The sequence below is a fragment of the Indicator indicator genome, chromosome 29 (genome assembly GCF_027791375.1).
Source record: "Indicator indicator isolate 239-I01 chromosome 29, UM_Iind_1.1, whole genome shotgun sequence".
In the NCBI taxonomy this organism is placed as follows: Eukaryota; Metazoa; Chordata; class Aves; order Piciformes; family Indicatoridae; genus Indicator; species Indicator indicator.
The window spans coordinates 6921765-6942034 of record NC_072038.1 but is presented as its reverse complement, the minus strand read 5'-3'; the positions used below and the strand labels follow the sequence as shown (position 1 = coordinate 6942034).

At 60.7% G+C, this 20270-nt stretch overlaps 2 protein-coding genes across 2 annotated transcripts; both read left to right on the top strand.

The window, feature by feature from the left end:
• Window positions 1-747: 747 nt before the first annotated feature.
• Window positions 748-4444, top strand: MRPL12 (mitochondrial ribosomal protein L12). Its single transcript, XM_054393894.1, has 4 exons — window positions 748-1002; window positions 1145-1222; window positions 1351-1482; window positions 4084-4444. Exons 1-4 carry the CDS (start codon window positions 748-750, stop codon window positions 4198-4200), a joined length of 582 nt encoding a protein of 193 aa, XP_054249869.1. The 3' UTR covers window positions 4201-4444.
• Window positions 4445-4875: 431 nt separating this feature from the next.
• Window positions 4876-11356, top strand: SLC25A10 (solute carrier family 25 member 10). Its single transcript, XM_054393803.1, has 11 exons — window positions 4876-4968; window positions 8107-8226; window positions 8368-8482; window positions 8569-8617; window positions 9007-9048; window positions 9458-9501; window positions 9974-10044; window positions 10146-10238; window positions 10498-10575; window positions 10655-10711; window positions 11147-11356. Exons 1-11 carry the CDS (start codon window positions 4879-4881, stop codon window positions 11246-11248), a joined length of 861 nt encoding a protein of 286 aa, XP_054249778.1. The 5' UTR covers window positions 4876-4878; the 3' UTR covers window positions 11249-11356.
• The last annotated feature ends 8914 nt before the right edge of the window (window positions 11357-20270 follow it).

Below are 20270 nucleotides of genomic sequence, written 5' to 3'. Positions count from 1 at the left end.
ACCGCAGGGTGCGGGGGTCCCGTGTAACACTACTTGTCATTGGAATCACTTCTGCACTTCAGCTGCTCCTCCCTCCCCTCGGCCGAGGAGCCGTGGTCCCTCGGGGTCCCACCACTGGCCCTGGGGACTGGAGAGCAGGCACGCAGCCCCCGACCCTGCATGGGGGCTGCGTTCCTTCCTTAGCTCCTGCCGCCCTGCCTCACTCCCCTGCCCCGGGACCCTGCGGCCCGATGGGCCGGGCCTGAGCCGGGCGCTCGGCCCACGGTCCTTTGGCTCGGTCTGTCGCGGTCTCGAGGGCGCAGCACCCGCAGCCCTCGTCCCGTTCACGCCGCGGGCACCGCGCTGTGCGGTGCCAGCTTCTCCTTGTCCCAGCCTTCCCAGCCCCGTTTCCCTCCAGCGTCCTCCCCTCCCTAGTCCCGGTGCCCCTTGCCGAGCTCGGCTTATCCCCCGTCTCCGCGGCGCGGCCATTCTCTCCTCACGGGGGACACCGAGCGCCATCGGTGATAATAAAGTGTTCGGAACGAGCAGTGGTGTGATGTGCTGTGGTACGGTGGCACCGGCTCGGGACGGGCAGCGGCAGGGCCGCCAGGGGCGAGCGAGTTTTGGCGGACTCGGAGGCTAGAGCGTCGCTTCTACCCAGTTCCACCATCGAGAGGAGGCGCCGCGGCCTAGAGCGCTCTAGAGCCGCGGTGGCCGCCGGGACCATAGAGCGCGGGGCAGAGCGCCGCCGTGTCCTCTGCGGCCGCCATGCTGCCCGCCGCCCGCGCGCTGCCGCCGCGCCTGCTCCGCCGCTCGCCGCCCTCCTGGTGCTGGGCCGCGGTCGGGTCCCCCGCCGCCGGTCTGCGGGCGCTGGGCACGGGCCGGCCGCGGCGCTCGGAGGCGCTGGCCGGGGCCCCGCTGGACACGGCCGCCAAGGAGTACTCCCCCAAGGTGCGGCAGCTGGTGCAGGACATCGCGGGGCTGACGCTGCTCGAAGTGGCCGACCTCAACGCGCTTCTCAAGGTGGGTGGCGTGGCGCGGTCCGGCCTGACTCAGCTCGGACTGGCCCGGCTCGGCTCGACCCTGCCTGGCCTAGTCTGATTTAGCCCGGCCCGGCCCGCGTGCGCCGCCTCACCGGCCGCTGGTGCCGCTATTCTTCCCGCAGGAGACTCTGAAGATCCCGGACGTGGGGGTGATGCCGGCGGCAGCTGCTCCTCTCACGCCCTCCCAGCCGGCTCCGCAGGTACCAGGTTGTTGGGCGGGAGCTGGGTCCCCGGGGCTCCCTGTCGGCCCCGTGGGTCCCCATGCGTGGGGTGGTGGAGGCTCGTTGGGCTGGGTCGGGCATCTTCACCGAGCTCTGGCTGCTTCCAGGACGAGGAGGAGCTCCCAGTCAAGAAGGAAAAAACACATTTCACCGTCCGACTGACAGATCTGAAACCTGCTGACAAGGTGAAGCTGATCAAGGAGGTGAAGAACTTCGTGCCGGGAGTGAACCTGGTGCAGGTGAGGAAGGGGCTGCCCCAGGCTCCAGCTACCTACTGTGCCACCCCCAAGCCTGGACAGACCTTGAAACAGAGTGCAAGCAGCAGCCTCAGTTCCGTGCTCCAAGGGGAGCTGGGATTTCCACATTTAGAACAGCCTGCTTATGTGCATGCCTTGGTACAAAGAGGTGGATGAGGTGTAGGGCAGACATTGTTGCATCCATTAGGCAATTTTTAGAGAAGGCTGTGCTCTCCAGCTCTGCTAAAGCAGTGGGATGAAGAAGGAGGCTCAGGAAAGACCCCAATGTCCTTGGAGCCAGCCTTCAAATGCTAGAGCTGCTGTGAGCTTGGCTGCAGACCTCAGGGGTAGCCAGGGTTCCTTGTCACAGCTTTACCTTGCCTTCCCTTTGGCTTTTCAAAGCAAGTATATTTCTGAATTTAGATTATTTTTTTCCAATTCATACATCTTGCAGTCCGTGCTCATAGCACTCTTCAAAGCTCTTCTTTTCCTAGATGATGCTTTCTCCTTTTTCCTTAGAGGAGATGGGCCTTCACAGTCCTGTGCAACATCTGTGCTCATGGCCCTGCACTGTGATGTAGGCTCAGAACACAGAATCGGTGATACAGCAGCTTCTGCAGAAGCATTTAATGTGCTTCAGTTCTTCACTGGGCAACACTTTCATATCTTGGGGAGAAAGCTGCACTTTATGATCATCTATTTGCAAGGAAGAGATGTTGAGTATTGTGAAATCTGCTCTTATTTGTAGCCCAGGATTTCAGAAGGATGTGCAGAAATTCTCTGACAGACCTTTGTATTGATGTATCACAAAGCAAACAGTTCGACAACAGAGACTGTAGCACAGACATGAGTTCCATCGGCCCAAGGGGATAATTAATATCAGTTAATTGTTTGATTTGGCAGTTGTTTATCTATTAGCAGTCCCAAGCAACATTCAAATAGCAAATGTAACGGACCCGCTCAGCAGATGAGTGGAAGCTGTCTGAAGAACTCATGCTAAATCAGCCTGGCCTACCATGTGGAACCTGCCTGACAAGCTGCTGGTTACAGTGCAGTGCAGTGGCAGGGTTGGCAGACAGGTTATTGCAGGTAAACTTGGTCAAGTGTGACTTACCCAACCTGGTGTTTCTGTTTCCCACACAAACACTGCTGCTGGGGGGTTGGCTCTGCCTGCAGAAGCTGTACTCAGAGCATAGCTGAGCAGTTGCTGTTATAAATTTTACGGCTACCCAGTCAAGGTGGTTTGATGAGATTTGCAGGGAATGGGTTCCTGGCCTGTGGAGCTAGGTGTGGTTTGGAATAAAGTGTTGCTGCTGGTGAAATCTTCAGATGCTGGATGCTTGATGTGACCCAAACAGGACAGAAATAACTGATGATAACAGCCACATCATCAACATGAGCTGGACTCAAGGTGTTTGTGCTTCTGTTGTGTTCTGAGCCAGCCCAGCAGACACCGACCTCGTGTCCTGGGCCAGTGTCCTTGTGTGCTCTCTCTGGAGCGGACATGCATTGCTGTGCCGTCCCAGTTTGGCTCAGACCTGGCTCTTCCTCCTGCTGGGAGCTCTGAGCAGCTGCTTCCTTTGGCTGAGGCTGCTTCAGAGCAAACTTTGAGCAGACGTTAGGCATTAGTGAGCAGGAATCTTAAATTAATAACTGTGATTGCGCTGCCTGTCCTCCTCCCAGCCAGAACAGGATCCTGGCTGGGGCTCTGGTGAGCAAAGCTGTGCCTGCCCTGCCTGCATGCCTACACCTTACCTCTCATGAAAAAAGTGCTTTCTGCCACCATGGGTGCATCATCGCTGTGCCCAACATGCATTAAAGTAATAAGACCCTTCCTCCTGTCAGCACTGGTCAGTCTGTTAGGTGCTAAAACACCTGCAGTGCTGCATGGCAGGGAGCTGGCTGTGGCTCTTCACTGCAGAAATCTTCCTGGGCACTGTTTCTAAGGAGCAGAATTGCTTTGCTGCTGCTGTTTGGTCTAGAAGTGAGAACATCTGGCTGTAGCTGGGGCTTACCCTCTCAGGTGTCTTCCCTCTTTGTACCCAGTGCTGCAGGAATCCCTGTAAATTGGCAGCTTTTCCACTTTGCCTTCAATACCCTGGTGTTGTGGTACCTAGAGTTGTGTATAAAAAATCCTGAAAATACCAAGATTGTGCTGTCGAGCACAGTCTGTGCTGGAGCTCTGTGACCCGGCACAGTGGGTTCCTGTGCAGCCGTGCACAAATCCTGTGGCAGCTTCTGCTCCCTGCTGCAGAAATATGTGAACCAAAACATTGACACTGCAGACAGCAGACCCATTGCAGGGTGGTCACAGCTGTGGCATGTCCCTGTGTGGTGGCTGCATGTCCCAGAGCAGGGAAATACCTCACAGTGCCCTGCACATGGTGGGAGGAATTTAAAGGGCAATTTCTTGCTGGAAAAGGTTCTTCTAGGGCTATGGTGGATGCGCTGTCAGGCTTAGATGTCTTCCAGCAGGATGTTCCAAGTGAAGGTATGGGGATTTGGAACACTTGTTGAGTTCCCTGGGTCTGTGTGTGGCAGGTAACCTGTTAATCTGGTTAGAGAAATGCCAGTTGTGAACCTCGTACTTTGTTCCTCCTGCAGGCCAAGAAGCTGGTGGAGTCCCTTCCACAGGAGATCAAGGCGAACGCCTCCAAGGAGGAAGCAGAGAAGATCAAAGCGGCACTGGAAGCAGCTGGAGGGACTGTGGTTCTGGAGTAGGTGGCCACGGTTCTGCAGCAGGCAGCTGCATTTGCACCATGGAGGGACTGGTGTGATGGCAACCTTCCCCACCGGCACCAGAGCCTGGGTCTGGGTGTTTCTGAGAGCGAAACACCCCCTCTGTCGTGCAGTGGGAAGGCTCTCTCGAAGCGATCCGATGCAAGAATGCTGTATGCTTTGGTGGGGCTGCCGTCTAGCCCTGCCGTCACCACGAACTCTACCTTCATAAACATCCTAAAAAGTCTGTGAAATGGTTCATCTCTCAAAAAACTTTTGAGTCTTCTGGTACTAGTGCTGCATACCCCTGCAGTACTGTGCAGCAGCGCCCCCCCCCCCTTCAGCTGTTTTTCGGTTCAAGATGCCGATGTGGCCACCGCACAGGGTGTGGGTGGGATGGTTTGACCTCCCTGTTAACTAGTCACCATTAATTAGTGGTCAACGGTTAGCGAAGTGCTGCTTTCCTCAGTCCGTGGAGCTGGCTGTGTGGGTGGGAACTGTACATCCGAAGCCTGGGGTCGCCGTGGCAGTTCTGCGTTGCTCTGCTGCGTTGACCCCAGGCTCGTTGTTTCCCCCTGCTCCTGCCACACCTCCCGGTACCGTGAAGAAGGGGAGTGGTCTGATGCAGGGGGCGTGTTAGTGACCGGGAGGAGGGGTGTGGCTTAACGCAGAGCGGCACCGATGGCGGAGCGGCGTGAGTCGCGCTGGTACTTCGGCGGCCTCGCGTCTAGCGGGGCCGCCTGCTGCACCCACCCCTTGGACCTGCTGAAGGTGAGGGGAGAGGAGAGGAGAGAACGGGGCTGAAGGAGGGTGGGGAAGGGCTCTCAGGAAGAAGAAGCAGGGGGGTGGCAGGGAAGGACCGGCTGGGAGTGCGGGGGGGGGGGGAAACGGACGGGAGGACATCGAGATGGGCCTGGGGGGTCGTGGGACGCGATCAGAGGGGCTGGGAAATGGTTCTGAGCGGCTGGGAGAGGCCATAGGGCTGGTCCTGAAGGATGGGGAAGTGGTTGTGAGGGGACGGCTTTAAAGGCCCGGGTTTTAGGGGAGGTGAGGGGCTGTGAGCGTTTCTAGGGCTAGGTTTGGGGCTGGGGATCGGCGCTGGGGAGGTGGGGGCGATGTTTTTGAGGGATCGAGGAACGGCTGCGGTTTACCGGGGGTAACGGCTGCTGGGGCGGGGGGCAGACTATGAGGGGTTGGGGGGAGGCTGTGAGAGGACAGGAGTGTCCCTGAGGGGACAGGATAGGCTGTAGGGCAAGGACTGAGGGTGTGGGGAAGCGGTACTGCGGGAAGGAGGGGACGGGTGTGAGGGTCCGGGTGACGGCCGCGGCACGGAACAGCTGCTGTGGGCATAGGCAGGCTGCGAGGGGAGGGCAGCAGCTATAGGGACGGGACTGAGAGGCTGCGGAGCGACTCGGGGTGGGTGCCGGCTGTAGGGAGCTGGGGAGGGGTTCTGAGGGTCCGGGGAGCTGCTGTAAGGGGACAGGAGCGCATGTGAAGGGCTAGGAGCAACTGTGGGGACGGCTGTGGAAGGCCAGTTTTAGCTAATGGGGCCGAGTCTGGTGTTCCGGGAACCGCGGTGGGGCTGGCCCTGAGGGGCTGGGGAATGGATGCAGAGGACAGGGGGAAACAGATGCCTGGAGGAGCCAGTTCGGAGGAGCTGGTTGGTGGCTGTGGGGGGACTGAGCAAGCAGGGACATAGCCCTGGCCATGGAGAGGACACAAGCAGCTGTGGGCCCTGGTGGTCATGGCAGTGAGGGCACAGGAGCAGGAGTGGGTCACAGGGACAGGGTTAAGGGGACGCTGGGCCTGGCTTAAGAGAGGCCTAAGAGCAGGTGCAGGCATGTGAGGGGACTGGCGTGGGGCTGAGGGGACACAACTCGGGCCGAGGACTCTGGGGAGCTCAGGGTGCTAGCCATGGGAGCTGTGGAAGCTGTGGAGGACACCCAGCCCAGGCTCCTGCATGAGGCTGGGCTGTGGCTCCAGTGCCCATTGTGTTGGGCACGGGCCCACTGGGCTCCGTGTCCTCAGGCCAAGATGTCACCTAGGCGCCGCAGACGGCCTGGCATCCCTGCTTCCACACAAAGAGTGCCACACGCAGCCCTGTGCTGCCAGCACCCACGGACAGGGCAAATGCCAGCACTGCCCGGAGCCTTGTGCACCAGCCAAGCAGTGACAATCTTGGCAGCCAGGCAGGCTGTGGAGGGGGAGCAGGAGAGCAAGCTCAGACCAGAGCCTGTCATGCCCAGGGCTGTGTCCGTGGGCGAGGTTCAGGACGGGCAGCCCCTTCCCAGCCCACACATGGGGATAGGGGAAGGTGTGCCAGACACAGGCCCGGGAGAAAAGCCAGAGCTGGCAGGGCCAGATGCTGTGCCTGGCTGGACTCATCTGTCCAGTGGAGGTGGAGGGAAGCCTGTGGAGGCTCATGTAGGATGCCCTGTCAAGGTGCTAAGAAAGGGAATTAGGCAGGCACATGCCCCAAGGTCTGACTCTGAGCCAGCTTGATGGGTGTGACTTTTGGTCTGTGTCCCCATGTACTGTCCCTGAAAATGTGTAGCCCTCTGGCTGTGAACAGCCTGGGCCAGCCAGCTGGATTTGCAAGAAGATTGATGCCTGAGTATTGAATGTGGGACCTGCCTTTGACCCAGAGCTCTCCTGAAGTGGTGGCTGGTGCCAGGCATAAGGGGTCACAGGGTCTGGCAGGGGTCAAAGTGCATTTTGCTGCACCTCTGGACCTTGGCCCCAGATAGAGGCTGCTTTAGAGCCCCTGAGCCAGCACGAGCCACACACAGGCTGCCAGCCCTGTGGTGGTGACCGCAGCACTGGCCACCTTCTCCCCTGCCTGCCTTTCCTCTCTGTGGCTCAGGGGCAGGCAGCTGAGTGCTGCCAGACGTGGCTTTGCCCTACCTGCTTGCCCAGTCCCTCTGCCCCAGGCTGTCCCAGAGCCCTCACCCAGCTTCCCAGCATGCTATGAGCTCTGGTCCCTGACACCCAAAACCCCTCTGCTGGGGTCAAAGGCAGCCCTGTCCCTGCCTCCCTGCAGTGACTGTTCCCAGTGTCCTGCCGCGTATCCCACGCCCTGGCCATGCTGGAGCTTCTGTAACAGGAGCTAGGCCTGATTCCCTGATTCCCTGCCAGCGGCACTTTGCTCTCTTCAATTTTATCTCCTGGGCCTTTGACCTGCCTGTGGTCTACACATTGTGGGGCTGGGTGGGTGCACTCAGAACATGCTCCAGCACTGGGCGATATGGCTCCTCCACCCTGGCCAGTCCCTGCAGTCCCCCTGACGCTTCCTCTGGTGGTGGCAGGAAACGTTGGGCTGCTGCAAGTAGGAAGGGCAGCACCCAGACCCCCAGCTGTGCCTGGGAGTGGATCAGAGCTGATGAGCCGGGCTGCTGGGTTGTGTGCCTGCCCCTGTGACTCCTGTGGCTAGGGTGGAGGGGGTGTTCTGGAGGCCTGGCAGCGCCTGTGGGGAGAAGTGGAGCAGCAGGAGGTTATAGATCCTCCAGCATGGTTGTGATGACTGAACAAACCCACACTGGTCACTCACTCATGTGCTTTTGGATCCTCCCTGCCCTGACATGGCCTGTGGCCTTTCTCTGGAGAAGCAGGTGCTACTGCTTCATCTTAGGGCTACTGCTGAGGGCACTAAGCCAAGCAGGCGCCTGTAGAGACTACAGGCAGGAGCCTCAGCACTGCCCCTTCTCCTGCTGGCCTTCACCACCCTGGTGCTGGCCTGGGCTGGCTTCCCAGTACTGCTTAAGCACCGGGAGCCTGGAGCTGTTGTTGGCAGGGAAGCTCCAGCACGAGTGCTACCCAGTTACACCAGTGACAACTTGGACCAGCCACTCCTGAGCTCCCCCAGCACCCTGACACTGGGCTGTGAGCTGACACTGCTGGACTCTGCCTCAGGTCCACCTGCAGACACAGCAGGAGGTGAAGATGAGGATGATGGGGATGGCCATGCACGTGATTCGCACCGATGGCTTCCTGGCTCTCTACAATGGCCTCAGCGCCTCACTGTGCCGGCAGGTGAGTGCCACGGTGTCCCCACAGCCCTTAGCCTCCTGAGGTCAGCACAGAGCCCTGCAGTGTGGCACTGCCCACCACAACTGGCAGCTGCGCTGGAGTTGACAGGCAGCAGGCACCCAGCAGCTCATTCTCCATCTCCAGATGACCTACTCCTTGACTCGCTTTGGCATCTATGAGACTGCAAGGGACCGCCTGGGCCATGGCACACAGGGCCCTCCCCCCTTCTATCAGAAAGTGCTGCTGGGTGCAGTGGGAGGTGAGCAAGGGAGAGGGTCTCTCATCCCTGTGCTTCCCCAAGTTGGAGGAGCCCCCTGACCCCAGCCCTTCCTTCTTCGGCTGCAGGCTTCACCGGTGGGTTCGTGGGGACCCCAGCAGACATGGTGAACGTCAGGTCAGTTCTGCCCACCTCCTGATGCTGCTGGTGAGGGAGGCTCATGACTAGCGTGTGGCAGCAGTTGGGATGGTGGGCTTCTCCCTGCGCTCCTCACAGCCTGACCAGGCTGCTCTGTAGTTGGTGGCCAAGTCCCAGGGCAGAGGTGGCCTGCACGCCAAAGGCCCAGAGTTGTTCTGCTATCCAGTGTCACAGCCCTGGGCCCCACTGTGGTCTTCCAAGGGGCTGTGGGGTTGGAGACAGCTTGCTTGTCCCTTTAGTAAAGGCACAGCCTGTCTCCTGGGCCTCTGCCCACTACCCTGATCAGGGGCAAGCCTGCTCCAGACCCCAGTTTGGGGGGGACAGCGGGCACCAGCCTCCACCTCATGCCATGTTCCTCTGCCTTCCAGGATGCAGAACGACATGAAGCAGCCACCTGCCCTGCGGCGCAAGTGAGTAGGGGTCCAGGACATCGGAGTTGGAGGGGCTGGAGCTTCCCAGGGCGTGGAGCTTCCCCGGGGCTGGGGCTTTCCAGGGGCTGGAGCTTTCCAGGGGCTGGAGCTTCCCAAGGGCTGGAGCTTCCCAGGGGCTGGGGCAGCTGGGCGAGGGGTCGAGGGGCAGCCTGAGCTCCCGTGGGCACCGAGACAGTGGGAAGGCGAGTCGGGGGAGCCGGGATTACCGGATCCCCGTGTCTATGTGGCCGCGTGGGGGCAGCACCGAACCGGTGTCACGGCACCGTTCCCCGTGGACAGCGGATCTGGGGCCGTGACCGTGGGCCTGGAAGCTGCAGCTGCCCGTGCTGGGCTGCCGGGGTGCTGGGGAGCCTCTGGCCCTGACACCTTCCCCTCTTGCTCCCTCCAGCTATTCCCATGCCCTGGACGGCATGTACCGTGTCCTCCGGGAAGGTGAGGCTGTGCCAGCCGGGATAGGGTGAGCGTGTCTGGGGTGTCCTTGCTGGCACTGGGAAACCGTGGCAGGAGTGTCCCAGGGCCCTCCATCTGGGAGTACGGAGAAGGGACAGAGTGTGGCAATGAGCCCATGAGGCAGGGGAGGCAAGACTCTGGTACAGCCCACCATCTCTGCAGCCCCTGTCTGGGGTAGGGCCTGGCAGCCTGCCTGTACTCTGGTAGGGAAGAAGGACCTGCCAGGAGCTGCTGTGGAAAATCATGAGAGGGTGGAGTGGGTGGGAAGGGGAATGAACAGCAGCAGGGATGAGGCAGGGCTGTTGTGAAGCATTATCCTTCCCTGCAGTTGTGTTTTAAGCACACTTGTGTGAGGAGGCTGGGACACAGACGGAGCAGGGAAGGAGGCTCCCATGGGAAGGAAGCGTGAGGAATGTCGCAGGACCTGTGCTGATCCTAACTTGTCTGTCCACAGAGGGTTTGAAGAAACTCTTCTCAGGAGCTACTGCAGCATCCAGCCGGGGGGCCCTGGTCACTGTTGGGCAGGTAGGGTAACTCTGCTGGGTAATAGGTACCTGGGAAGGGACAGATAGTTCCTGGCATGGTAAGGAGAGGGAAGGCATCACTAACATGCTGTGTCTCCACAGCTCTCCTGTTATGACCAGGCCAAGCAGCTGGTTCTTGCGACTGGAGTGCTGTCAGACAACATCTTCACTCACTTCCTGGCCAGCTTCATTGCTGTGAGCAGGGCTGGGTGTGGGGAGGTAGCACTGGAGATGGGTTACCTGCAGCTGGGTTTGGGCTGCCGGAGCTGCTGCTTGGGATGTTGATGGAGCAGGACCAGGGAAAGAGGGTCCTGTAAGCCTCCTGGCAGGGGGTGGGGCCCAATCTGAGCTCTGGCTCTCTGCAGTGACCATTGTGATCACTTGATCACTGGCACCTACCTGGGTTCCCTCCATGAGCCCTTACCCTGTGCTGACCCCTGCTGACTGTCCCCAGGGCGGATGTGCCACATTCCTGTGCCAGCCTCTTGATGTGCTCAAGACCCGGCTCATGAACTCCCACGGCGAGTACCGGGTGAGTAGCATGTCCTTCCCCCTTGGCCTGATGCCTTCCACTTCCTGGCTCCTCCTCACCTCTCTCCCTCTTCCTTCAGGGTATTGTCCACTGTGCCATGGAAACTGCCAAGCTTGGTCCCCTCGCCTTCTACAAGGTTGGGGATGCTGGGGTGGGCTGGTGGGGTGGAGGTGGGGAGCCTGGGCTGGGAGCAGTCATTAAGACCTAGAACAGTACTGGGGCAGGAGCCTTCCTGTCTCTGCTGCCTGTGGCAGCCTCCACCTGCCAGGCCACCATCCCAAGCCAGGGCTGTAGGATCTGAACAGGCTCTGGCTGAGACTCTGCCTCCATAGCAGTGGTGCCAGCACTGATGTGTCTGGGGCAGAGGGGCTGATGCATGGTGCTGAAATCTATGTTCACACCTATGGCTGTGGTGCCTCCCTCCCTGCCATGGCAGGCTCTGCTGCCACCAAGGTCCCAGTTCCCCAGAGCTCTGCCATGTGCCCAGTCAGTGCTTCCCTGTGGGGTGGGCTGCTGGCCACCCTGGAACAAGCTCACGCTGACTCTCCCTGCTCTTGCTATCTCCTTGCAGGGCTTTGTTCCTGCTGCCATCCGTCTCATTCCTCAGACCGTCCTCACCTTTCTCTTCTTGGAACAGCTACGCAAATATTTTGGGATCAAAGTGGTCACCTGAATAGGAGAGGTGGGATTCTGCCTTGCCCCAGGCGGGTGAGCGTGCAGGTCACCACTGAGATCCCAGAACCTTTCTCCACTGTCTGGGGCCGGTGCCGCTCCCCTGCCCCTCCTGCCCCCTCCTGTGCCTTGCCAGTGCCTGTGGCCAGCCAATCTAGACTCCCCTCTCTCACCCCAGTTCTCAGCATCTCCTTTATCTCTGGGATGTTCTTTGGCATCTTCTCTCCTCTGCGCTGTTGGTTTTGGGTTATTTTTGCTCTTACAGGCCACAAGTTCTGTCCTTACCCCTCTCAGCCCTGTCTCTTATGTGCCTCCAGACTGCACTGTCCTGGGGGAATGGAGAGTCCAGCCTGGTCACAGAGCTGGGGAGGCCAGGGGCCAGTGGGTTCAGTGGGGCTGGTGTGCTTCCAGCCTCTCCTGCCAGCAGCAAGGCCCTGTCCTCCACTAGTGCCTCTGACCCACTGCATTCTCTTGCTGCCCCCAGCAGAGCCTGGCCACCCCAAACCCACCAGCCTCCCCAGCCATACTCTGACTCTGCTTGGCCAAAACTCACCAGCACCCACTGGTTGCTGGGCTCTTCAGGGATTGTGCCTCATACCAATGAAGATGGTGAACAGAGCCTGGGGGTGAGGGCCAGCTGCTTCATTCCCCTGCCCTTGCCTGGGGCAAAGCTAGCAGCTGCCCAGCTGTCCTCTGTCTTCAGTGAGGGCCAGGCAGTGCCCACTCAAGGATCCATCACTCACTGACCCAGCCTGGGGTGGGGATGTCCATGCAGCCCTGTGGCCTCATGCCTCTCCCCAGCCCTTTGTAGCACTCAGTGCCCCATGTTCCCCCTCACCCTGCAGTGCCCTGCATGTGGGTGCTGTGGACACCAGTCCCTCTGGCCTGTGCACCTGTGTGCATGGGGACCCTGAGGGATCAAAGAACTGGAAAATATTTGTGACTTTAATAAAGGGTGAAACAAGCACAGGGCCTGTGTACTGCTTATGGGGGAGCCAGAGGAGTTCTATGTCCCTTCCTGCTGCAGCTGGGCCTGGGCACTGAGCACTCTAGGAGTGCAGGGAGGGGTGCAAGGCTTCTCCCCACGCTGAGCAGGGGGCTCTTCACTCCGGCCTGTGGCCCTAGCTCAGCCCCAAGGGTGTGTGTACTCCCACAATGTTGGGATCTCCCTGGGCCAGCCCTGCCCCAACCAGTGCCTGGTCTGAGCAGAGCTGTGCTGAGGGCAGCCATCTGCCTGAGCCTTGTTGCTGGAGCTGCCTCCAGGAAGTGGCACTAATTGGGCTCCAGGGGCGGAACAGAGCCAGCCTGGGACAGCAGGGAAGTGAAAGCTCATCACCGTAACGAAGTCTAATGATGCTGGCTGGCATCACTGCTTTGTTCCTCTGCCTGGCCCTGTGAAAGGGCTGTGGGCAGGTGAGCATGAGGCGAGCTGAGCCCTCTTCTCATGAGCCAGAGCTGATGGGGGCTGCTCTGCACCCATGCAAAGCCAATACAGAGCAGGAAAAGGATGGAGCTGCAGAGCCTTGCCCTGGCTGCCATCACCCTACTGAAACTAAGTTGTGTGGTCCTGTGTTGGGCAGTGGCAGGAATGCTCCAGCCTGGCCATGGTCCCCGTCCCCCTGGCTGTGCCAGCCCTGTACTCCTGATACATCCCCTCTTCCCACATACCCTATGGTGGCAGCCACGCCACAGCCACGCAGGCAGGACAGCATGTGCCAGACACAGCCTGGAGCACAACGCGTCCGGCAGCTGCTTGGTGCTGGGGCTTCTTATCTCTGAGCATCGGGGAGGCCTCGGGACTGTCAACAACCACTGCCTGCGGTGTTTGCACTTACTGTAGCTGCCGGGCCCCTCCTGGTCTCACCCTGCCTCTGCCCAGCCTTCCCTGCCCAAGCCTCAGGCCCTACTGCCTGGAGAGGATTCCTCCTGTCACCCCTTTGCCTGCCCTGGGCAGGCCTGGGGCTGACCCCCCCCAGGCTCCTCCTGACCCAGAGCAGGGGGTGGGCTGTCTCTGGGCTGACCCCAGTCAGCACTGGCACCTGCAAGCCCCAGGGTATGCCCAATGGGGGCTTTCAGAGGGCTGGCAGCTGAGCCAAACCGGACCCTGGTCTCGGGGGGCGCCGGCTGGGGAACTCCGGGTTGGAGGACGCTCCATGTCCCCGAGCTGTCCCGGCTGCACGGACGCCAGAGACCGAAGTAGATCCGTTTGTGTCCAAGGGCCGGGGCAGGGATGGCTGTTGGCACCCCGCATCTCCTGGCACCTCTGCCCAGGCCACACTCCAGCCGCAGCCTGGCGGGTTCGGTGTGGGATCCCCGGCTGTTCGCTGCTGAGCGAGGCTGTTTACCCGGCTGGGCTGTAGCGGGACAGCGCAGGCGGACACGGACCCGTCCCCGCCGGCGGCGGCCGGAGCCGCGGGGTCGAGGCGGCTCCCGGCTGCACGGCCGAGGTTTGCCCAGGTCCTTCCGAAGGGGCCGAACCTTGCAGACCGGGGAGCAGGACTTGGAAGGGGGAGGGGGCTTGTGACAGCGACGGGAAACCCGCAGGGACCACACCAGAGTCCCGAGGACCCGCCGCCTGCCCTCTGCACCGGCTTCCCGGAGCTGCGGGTATCCCCGACCCTGTCCCTCGGGGACCTCTTACGGTCCAGCTGCCCCCACAGCTCCGTCCGCCCCGTCCCGGGCGGCGAATCCAGCCGATGCCCGGCAGCGGGGCGGGGCGGGGCGGAGGGGCCGGCGGCGGAGACAAGAGCCGGTGCCTCCGCAGCTCTCGGGCGCGGTCGCCGGTGATTTCGGAACCGTGCTGCGCCGTAGCCAGAGCCGAGCCCCCAAGGTTGGCAGCGGCGGGAGGAGCAGGGGGCATCGGGCTGCACACACACACAACACCCCCCTCCTCCCCCGTGTTGGCGGGAGGAGCGGGGCGGCGGGACGCGGCTCCTCGCCTGCAGTCCCTCCCCCCGCGCCGGTCCCTCCCCCGAGCCGCCACAGCCGCCGCCGCCGCGGCTCCAGCAAAAGTTTGCGCCGGAGCGGCCGAGAGTGCCGGTGCCAGTCCCGGTTCCCGCGAGGACCGAGATGCGCCCTGGAGCCGCCGCGAGCCCAGCCCCGACAGGTACGGGGGAAGGCGGGAAGGAGGGAGGGGAGCGCCCACCCCCGCGGCCTCGGGGCTCCCTGTTTGGTGGGATGCATCACGCCCCGTCGAGGGCATACACATATCGTGTCACGACTGCGCATCCCTAGGGCCTCAAGCTGAGCCCCGGGAATCCGGAGCAGCAGCTTCCAGAGCCGTCCGGGTGCTGGGTGCTGGCCCCGCTGGAGACGGGTGGTTTCCTGGGCTAGGCAATTCGCGTCCGGGCTGTGCCTGTTCCCCGCCTCAGTCGCTGCCCCTGTAACCTCGGGAAGGGGCTCTGCCCTTGGGCAGCTCGGCACCTTTGGGTGCTGCTGTGAGCTCCGGGCGTGTGATACCAGCCAAGCTATGCTGTGCCGGGAACATCTCCTGGAGAAATCCCTCCCTGAAGTAGTGCCCACTGGGTGGGCACACAGTGCTGTGGCTTTCTTGCTAAAGGGCTGAAGCAGGGGACACTTTTCCACACACCCCCCAGACACCCCAAGCTCTCCGGGTGCTGCAGGGGCCCATTGCGAGTGCCCTTTGTGACTCTGTCCCAAGCTCTGCTGTGTCAACACGGTGTTGGTAAACGGCCTTGTTTAACCAGGACATGGTGGGTAGGTGACCTTGCCGCCCTCATGGCTGGAAGCGCATCTCCAAAGCAGCTGTGAGATCACCTCTGCCTGGTGCTGCCTTCCCAGCCCGGCTGCTACCTTGGGGTGGCCAGGGAGAACTGGACACACCAGTGTCAGGCCAGCTCCCCTTGAGCCATGGTGTCTGGATGGGCAGGGGAAGAGGCATCTGCTGCTGCCCAGCCAGTGCTATCGACCTGCATCTGCCCAAGCACCTTGCCGTGTGCACCTAACGCAGCCACCGTGCCCTGCACAGCACTTGACAGCTTGTGCTGTGTGTGTCCTGACCCCTGCCAAATCCAGTGGGTGCCCCTGAGTTCCTCAGCTTTATCTGTGCATCAACAGGAAAATACAGGGCCTGCAGGACCCCTCCTCGGCATGTTAGTGCTGCCCCAGCTGTCAGCCCCTGTCCTTTCCACTAATCCCTGCTGCTTTTGCATGCTGTGGTGCAGATTTTTTTTTTTTTTTTTAATGTTACGTTGCCTGGAGAGGGGAAAAGAGAAAAGGTTGAATGGAGAAGAGGCAAAACGTGGATTAAAAATAGTTAATGAAAAAATGTGACCACAAGCCCTGAGCAGCAGCGCAGGACTGAGACCAGCCGCTGAGCACAGCATCGTGCCCCTTGCTGTGCCAGGCAGAGGCAGGAGCAGGAGCAAAGGCAGAGGCAGGGTCTCATCAATCCAGATGTCAGGGAGATGAAGTGGCCACTCTGCCATCCCCTCGTGCTCCTGCACTGCATCCTGTCCTGTTCTGCATCCCCCACGACCAGAGCCCTTGTCCCTGTCTTTCTGTCTTAGCCCAGGGCGTGTCTGGGTAACTTGGCTGCAAGAAGCAGGCACCAGTGGACAGCCAAGCACGAGTTTCATACTGCAGCACCTCTGCCTCTGGCACAGCTGGTGGCTTGGCTGTGCCCAGGTACTCCACATTCCCTGGGACAAGGAGGAACCCTTCTAGAACCCATGCCAGGCTAGGCTGCTGTGTGCAATGTCACTTGCACATCTGCTCCTCAGCAGATCAGGGCTTGAGCTCAGTCCTCGGTGAGGTGCTTGGAGATTGTCCCCAGCTCTGTGCTCGTGGGGGCAGGGGCTGAGCTGCCAGTGCGGGCGTGCCTGTGCATACTCCTGCCTGCACTGACCTTTTCCTCGTCTTTTCCCAGCCCTGTGCTTCCCCTGTGACACGCTAACCACATGTGTCACACTGCGTCTCTCATGCCATCCTCCTGTGTGTGACAGGGGTTTTGTGCAATGATGTGATGAACAAGAAAAACTTGTTTCCCTGAGCAAGGACTGAGGTGCTGCGTGGCTCAGCATCCCCTCAGCAGAGTCTGTCATGCAGCAAGATTATCTGACCGGTGCCCAGCTGCCCAGCCATGTTTGCCAACCACACACTCCCTCCTCGGTACTGGGACAGCTGTGGAGAATGCCCTTACCCATCCCTTTTGGCAGCAGGCATGGAGGTGATGCAGAGCATTTGTCCTGATGGCACAGATGTGAGTACTGTTTGTTTGCATCCTCTGTTGCCGTTGACGAAAATGCTGTCAGGGTTGGTTTAGGTTTTCTTGGTCCAAAGTGACACAGAATCCGGCCTCGTCGGTGCCTGGTGACGTCGGCTCTCTCTGTGTGCCGCTGCCCGGGGTTTCCACCATCAGATAGCTCCGTGCAAAAGAGCTGCGGACTTGCAGCATGAGACCTGCTCCAGGCAGTTCAGCTGCTCCTCCACTGCCAAAGTTCATGGTACTCACTTCCCGTGGGAGGATGGAAGCAGTTGTGGGTTGCAGGTGGGGAGCAAGGAAGGCATCCCTGAGCTCTAGGCAGGGACACAAGCGGGGACAGCATGGGGTGTGGGCCAGACCTCCTGGGTCTCCCCACTGTGGCCGTCTCCCCCAGCCTCTTGTTCTGGTGGGAAGTGGAGCAGCATCGGCAGGGCCAGGCTCTCACTGGCATCGCATCAGCTCTGGCCCAGCACTGTTCCCTCCCCTGCCAAGTGCTGAAGCCCCTGCCGTGCTGGCTTGTAGCTCTGAGCTCAAAGCCAAGCCAGCCGTGGAAAATGCTGCATTAACGCGCTGGGGGCTAATCCCTGTGTCCGGAGGGTGTGCAGCGTCCCCCCCCCCCCCCCCCCCCCCCCGCCCCCTCCCCGCACCTCCCGATCATGGGGCTGTGCTGGGCTGCGCTGTCAGGAGACCATGCTCCACCCTAGCTGGGGATATGGGAGCCACATAGAGGGACTGGGCTGTGGGCAGGAGTGTGTCAGTGTCCCAGTGCTTATGTGGGACTGTGGATGTGCCAGGGTGTTCCTGGGTCACGTTGCAGATGCCCATGAGTGTCCCCGTGGAGGCTTCATGGAGCTGCTGATCCATGTGGCAATTTAACACAGTGATCCCAGATGTGGAGCTCGTTCCCTTGCACGTGTGATGGCACCAGAGCCAGGGTAGCAATATCCCCAGGGAAGCGGATCTAGGTGGGAGGAGGAGAGTAACTTGCCCTCAGGCAGGGCTGGATGCTCAGTTGGCCATGGGGGTCCACATCAGCCCAGATCTGCTGCAGGGCAGTGCAGGGACTGCACACCCACGGGTAAGGGGCAACATCCTAACACAAGCCTCTTTCTGTCCATTCCCTATGTCTTGGAGCAATGCTGCAGTGGTGGCAGCAGTGTGCCCTGGTGCTGAGCATGCCCTCTGCCCAGGCTATGTGCCCTGGCCCCCTTCCTGCCAGCACATCCTGGGCCGTGACAGCAGATCAAGGGGGAGAGGGAGTCCTTGCTTTGTCCCTGCCACTGACAGATTTGGCACTGCTCGCTCAGGAAGGGCTTAGTGCACAAACTCATGTGCCAGCGACCACCCCACCGCCCCCCACCCCAAGGGTGGCTGATGGTGCCTGTGTCTGACACCTCCAGCCTCCCAGCAGTGGGGCTGTCAGCACTGATCCCCTTCCCTGTGTGAGTGCAGCATCCCGGGGCTCCTCTTTCCTCCTCTCCCATCATGGGCACAAGATCTCCCCTTCCTGGCTGTGACAGCCCAGCCTCTGCAGGGGTCAGCAGCCGCAGAGCCGTGACACAGGAACATGCCTCATTGCCCAACACCAGAGTGGGGCAAAAGTCCCCTGTGCACCCACTGTGGCCCCAGCAGATGCACCCGCTCTCATGCTGGGCACCCTCCACCTGGTGCCCACAATTCAGCGTAGATGTCCCCAAAGCCTGGCCCGAGCTAGGTGTGAGGTGCCAGAGAAGGGAAACATGGCACCTGGAGTTGATTTGGCACAGCATTGTGAGTGGATGTGGTGACAAGGAGTCAGGTCCCTCCTGTGACACTGCCTCTGGCAGCAGTGGGCATGGCTGAGAGGGGCTGTTGGCACCAGTGGCTGTGACACATCCAGCCATTAGTGACCACTACTCCAAGCACTATGGGCACCGATTCTGGGCAGTGCCATCTGCCAGGGAGGTGCTCAGCACTGTCAGTGGTCAAAGCCACCCCAGAGCCCACCATCACAGCTGTGCCAGACCACTGCTCCTTCCCTGCCACTGCATGTTTGCACCAAGCCAGGGATGAGTGGTCCATGGCTACTGCTGCACACCCACGTGTCTGCCAGAAATAGCCTGGGGCTGAGGGCAGAGTCGGGAGGCTGAGCTGCCAGGGGTCTCTTGCACTGTGAGCTGTGGGGGGGCTTGTATGGTGCTGCTGCTGCGTGGCACCATGGACAGCTGGGGCAAAGGGCTTGGGCAGGGCCCCACTGTGAGGGGGAGCCCCGTGTTGGAGGCGAGGAACATGACTGGTCCCTTTGCCAGGACCCCTCACCCAGTGCAGTCTGCCCAGCTTGGCCCTGCAGCAGGATCAGGGCTGGGGAGCAGCTGACAGCCCGGGGGGAGTCTAGGGCAGAGGCCTCCCCGCTGCTAAATCCCATTGCAGGCAGCTAAAAATAGAGACACCTCTGCCCCAAAGCTGCGTCCCTGGCTAGAGAGGGGCTGGCAGCCAGTTTACTGATGGTGCTCAAGAGGAGCATTTCCTCCTGGGACAGGGATGCCTGGGCAGGGGCTGGGCATGGGGAGGTTCCCACAGGGCTTAGGGCATGGGCGGCAGCAGGATGGGGCAGGTGGGGATGTTGGCATGGGGCTGGCAGGGGAATGAGGACAGGGATGCTGGTATGGGGGTGGCAAGGGGAAGAGCAATGCTGGTGTGGGCTTGGCAAGGGAACAAGGACAGAGATGCCTGTGTGTGGCTGGCAGAGAGATGAGGACAGGGACGATGGTGTGGGACTTATGGGGGTAAGAGGACAGGAATGCTGGCTTGGAGCTGGAGTGGGACAAGGACTGGAATGCTGACGTGGGCAGGTGGGTGCCCACCAAAGATCCCTGTTCCCAGAGCCCACCCAGTGAGGACTGTCCCAGGAAGCAGCTCCTTCTGTCCTGGGAGCATCTAAATAAGGCATGCGCCGGCAGGTCCAGCTCCTTGAGTTGCATCTGGAGCCCCACACGCTGATTAATGAGCTTCTCAGGCAGCCGCTGGCGACATGGTGAGTGGGTCTGCATGGAGGAAAAAAGACTTTCCCAGGGATAAAAATAGGCCTGGGCAGAGAGGCAAGCCCTGGGAGTGCTGGCTAGTCAGGGAGTGTGATGCTCCAGCCAGTGCCCGGATGGGAGGCTGGGTTGGGGGTGATCCTGTGGTGACACAAGCACTGCTGCCTGTCCCAATCACCCCCAGCCTTGCTGCCCTCACCCCACATGGCTGTGCCATGCCATGGGGCTGCCATCAGAATGGCCCCTTGTGGGAAGAGCTGAAAGCCTGCTCAGGAGCTCCATAACCCGCTTAGGGGGATGGAAGGAATTACGGCGCCTCGTGAGCTGGGCTTTGTGTGGGGAACTCCTGGGTGCTGTGCAGAACGAAGCACTGCGTCACTCTCCTGGACTGGGGGTGATGAACCCACAGCAGCATGGCCAGGCCATGGCAGCCCTGCAAGCTGAGGATCCCTGCAAGTTAACCAGACCAGGGCCACCAGCCATCCCCATTCCCCATCCCCATTCTGCATCCCCATTCCCCATCCCTATTTCCCATTCCCATCTCTATTCCCCATCCCCATTCTCCATCCCTGTTTCCCATTCCCTATCCCTATTCCCCATCCCCATTCTGCCATTAGGTCCCTGCCCCAGGCATGGGGTGCCTCGAGGGACACGCTGTGGAGAGAGCCATCCCAGGCGCTTGGCCACCTCTGTTGCTGGAAGCAGATCCAAAATTGGTGCTACCACGAGTGGTGGGGAGGGGAGGCAGCCTGGGTACCAGCCCCAACCCTGAGAAGATGCTC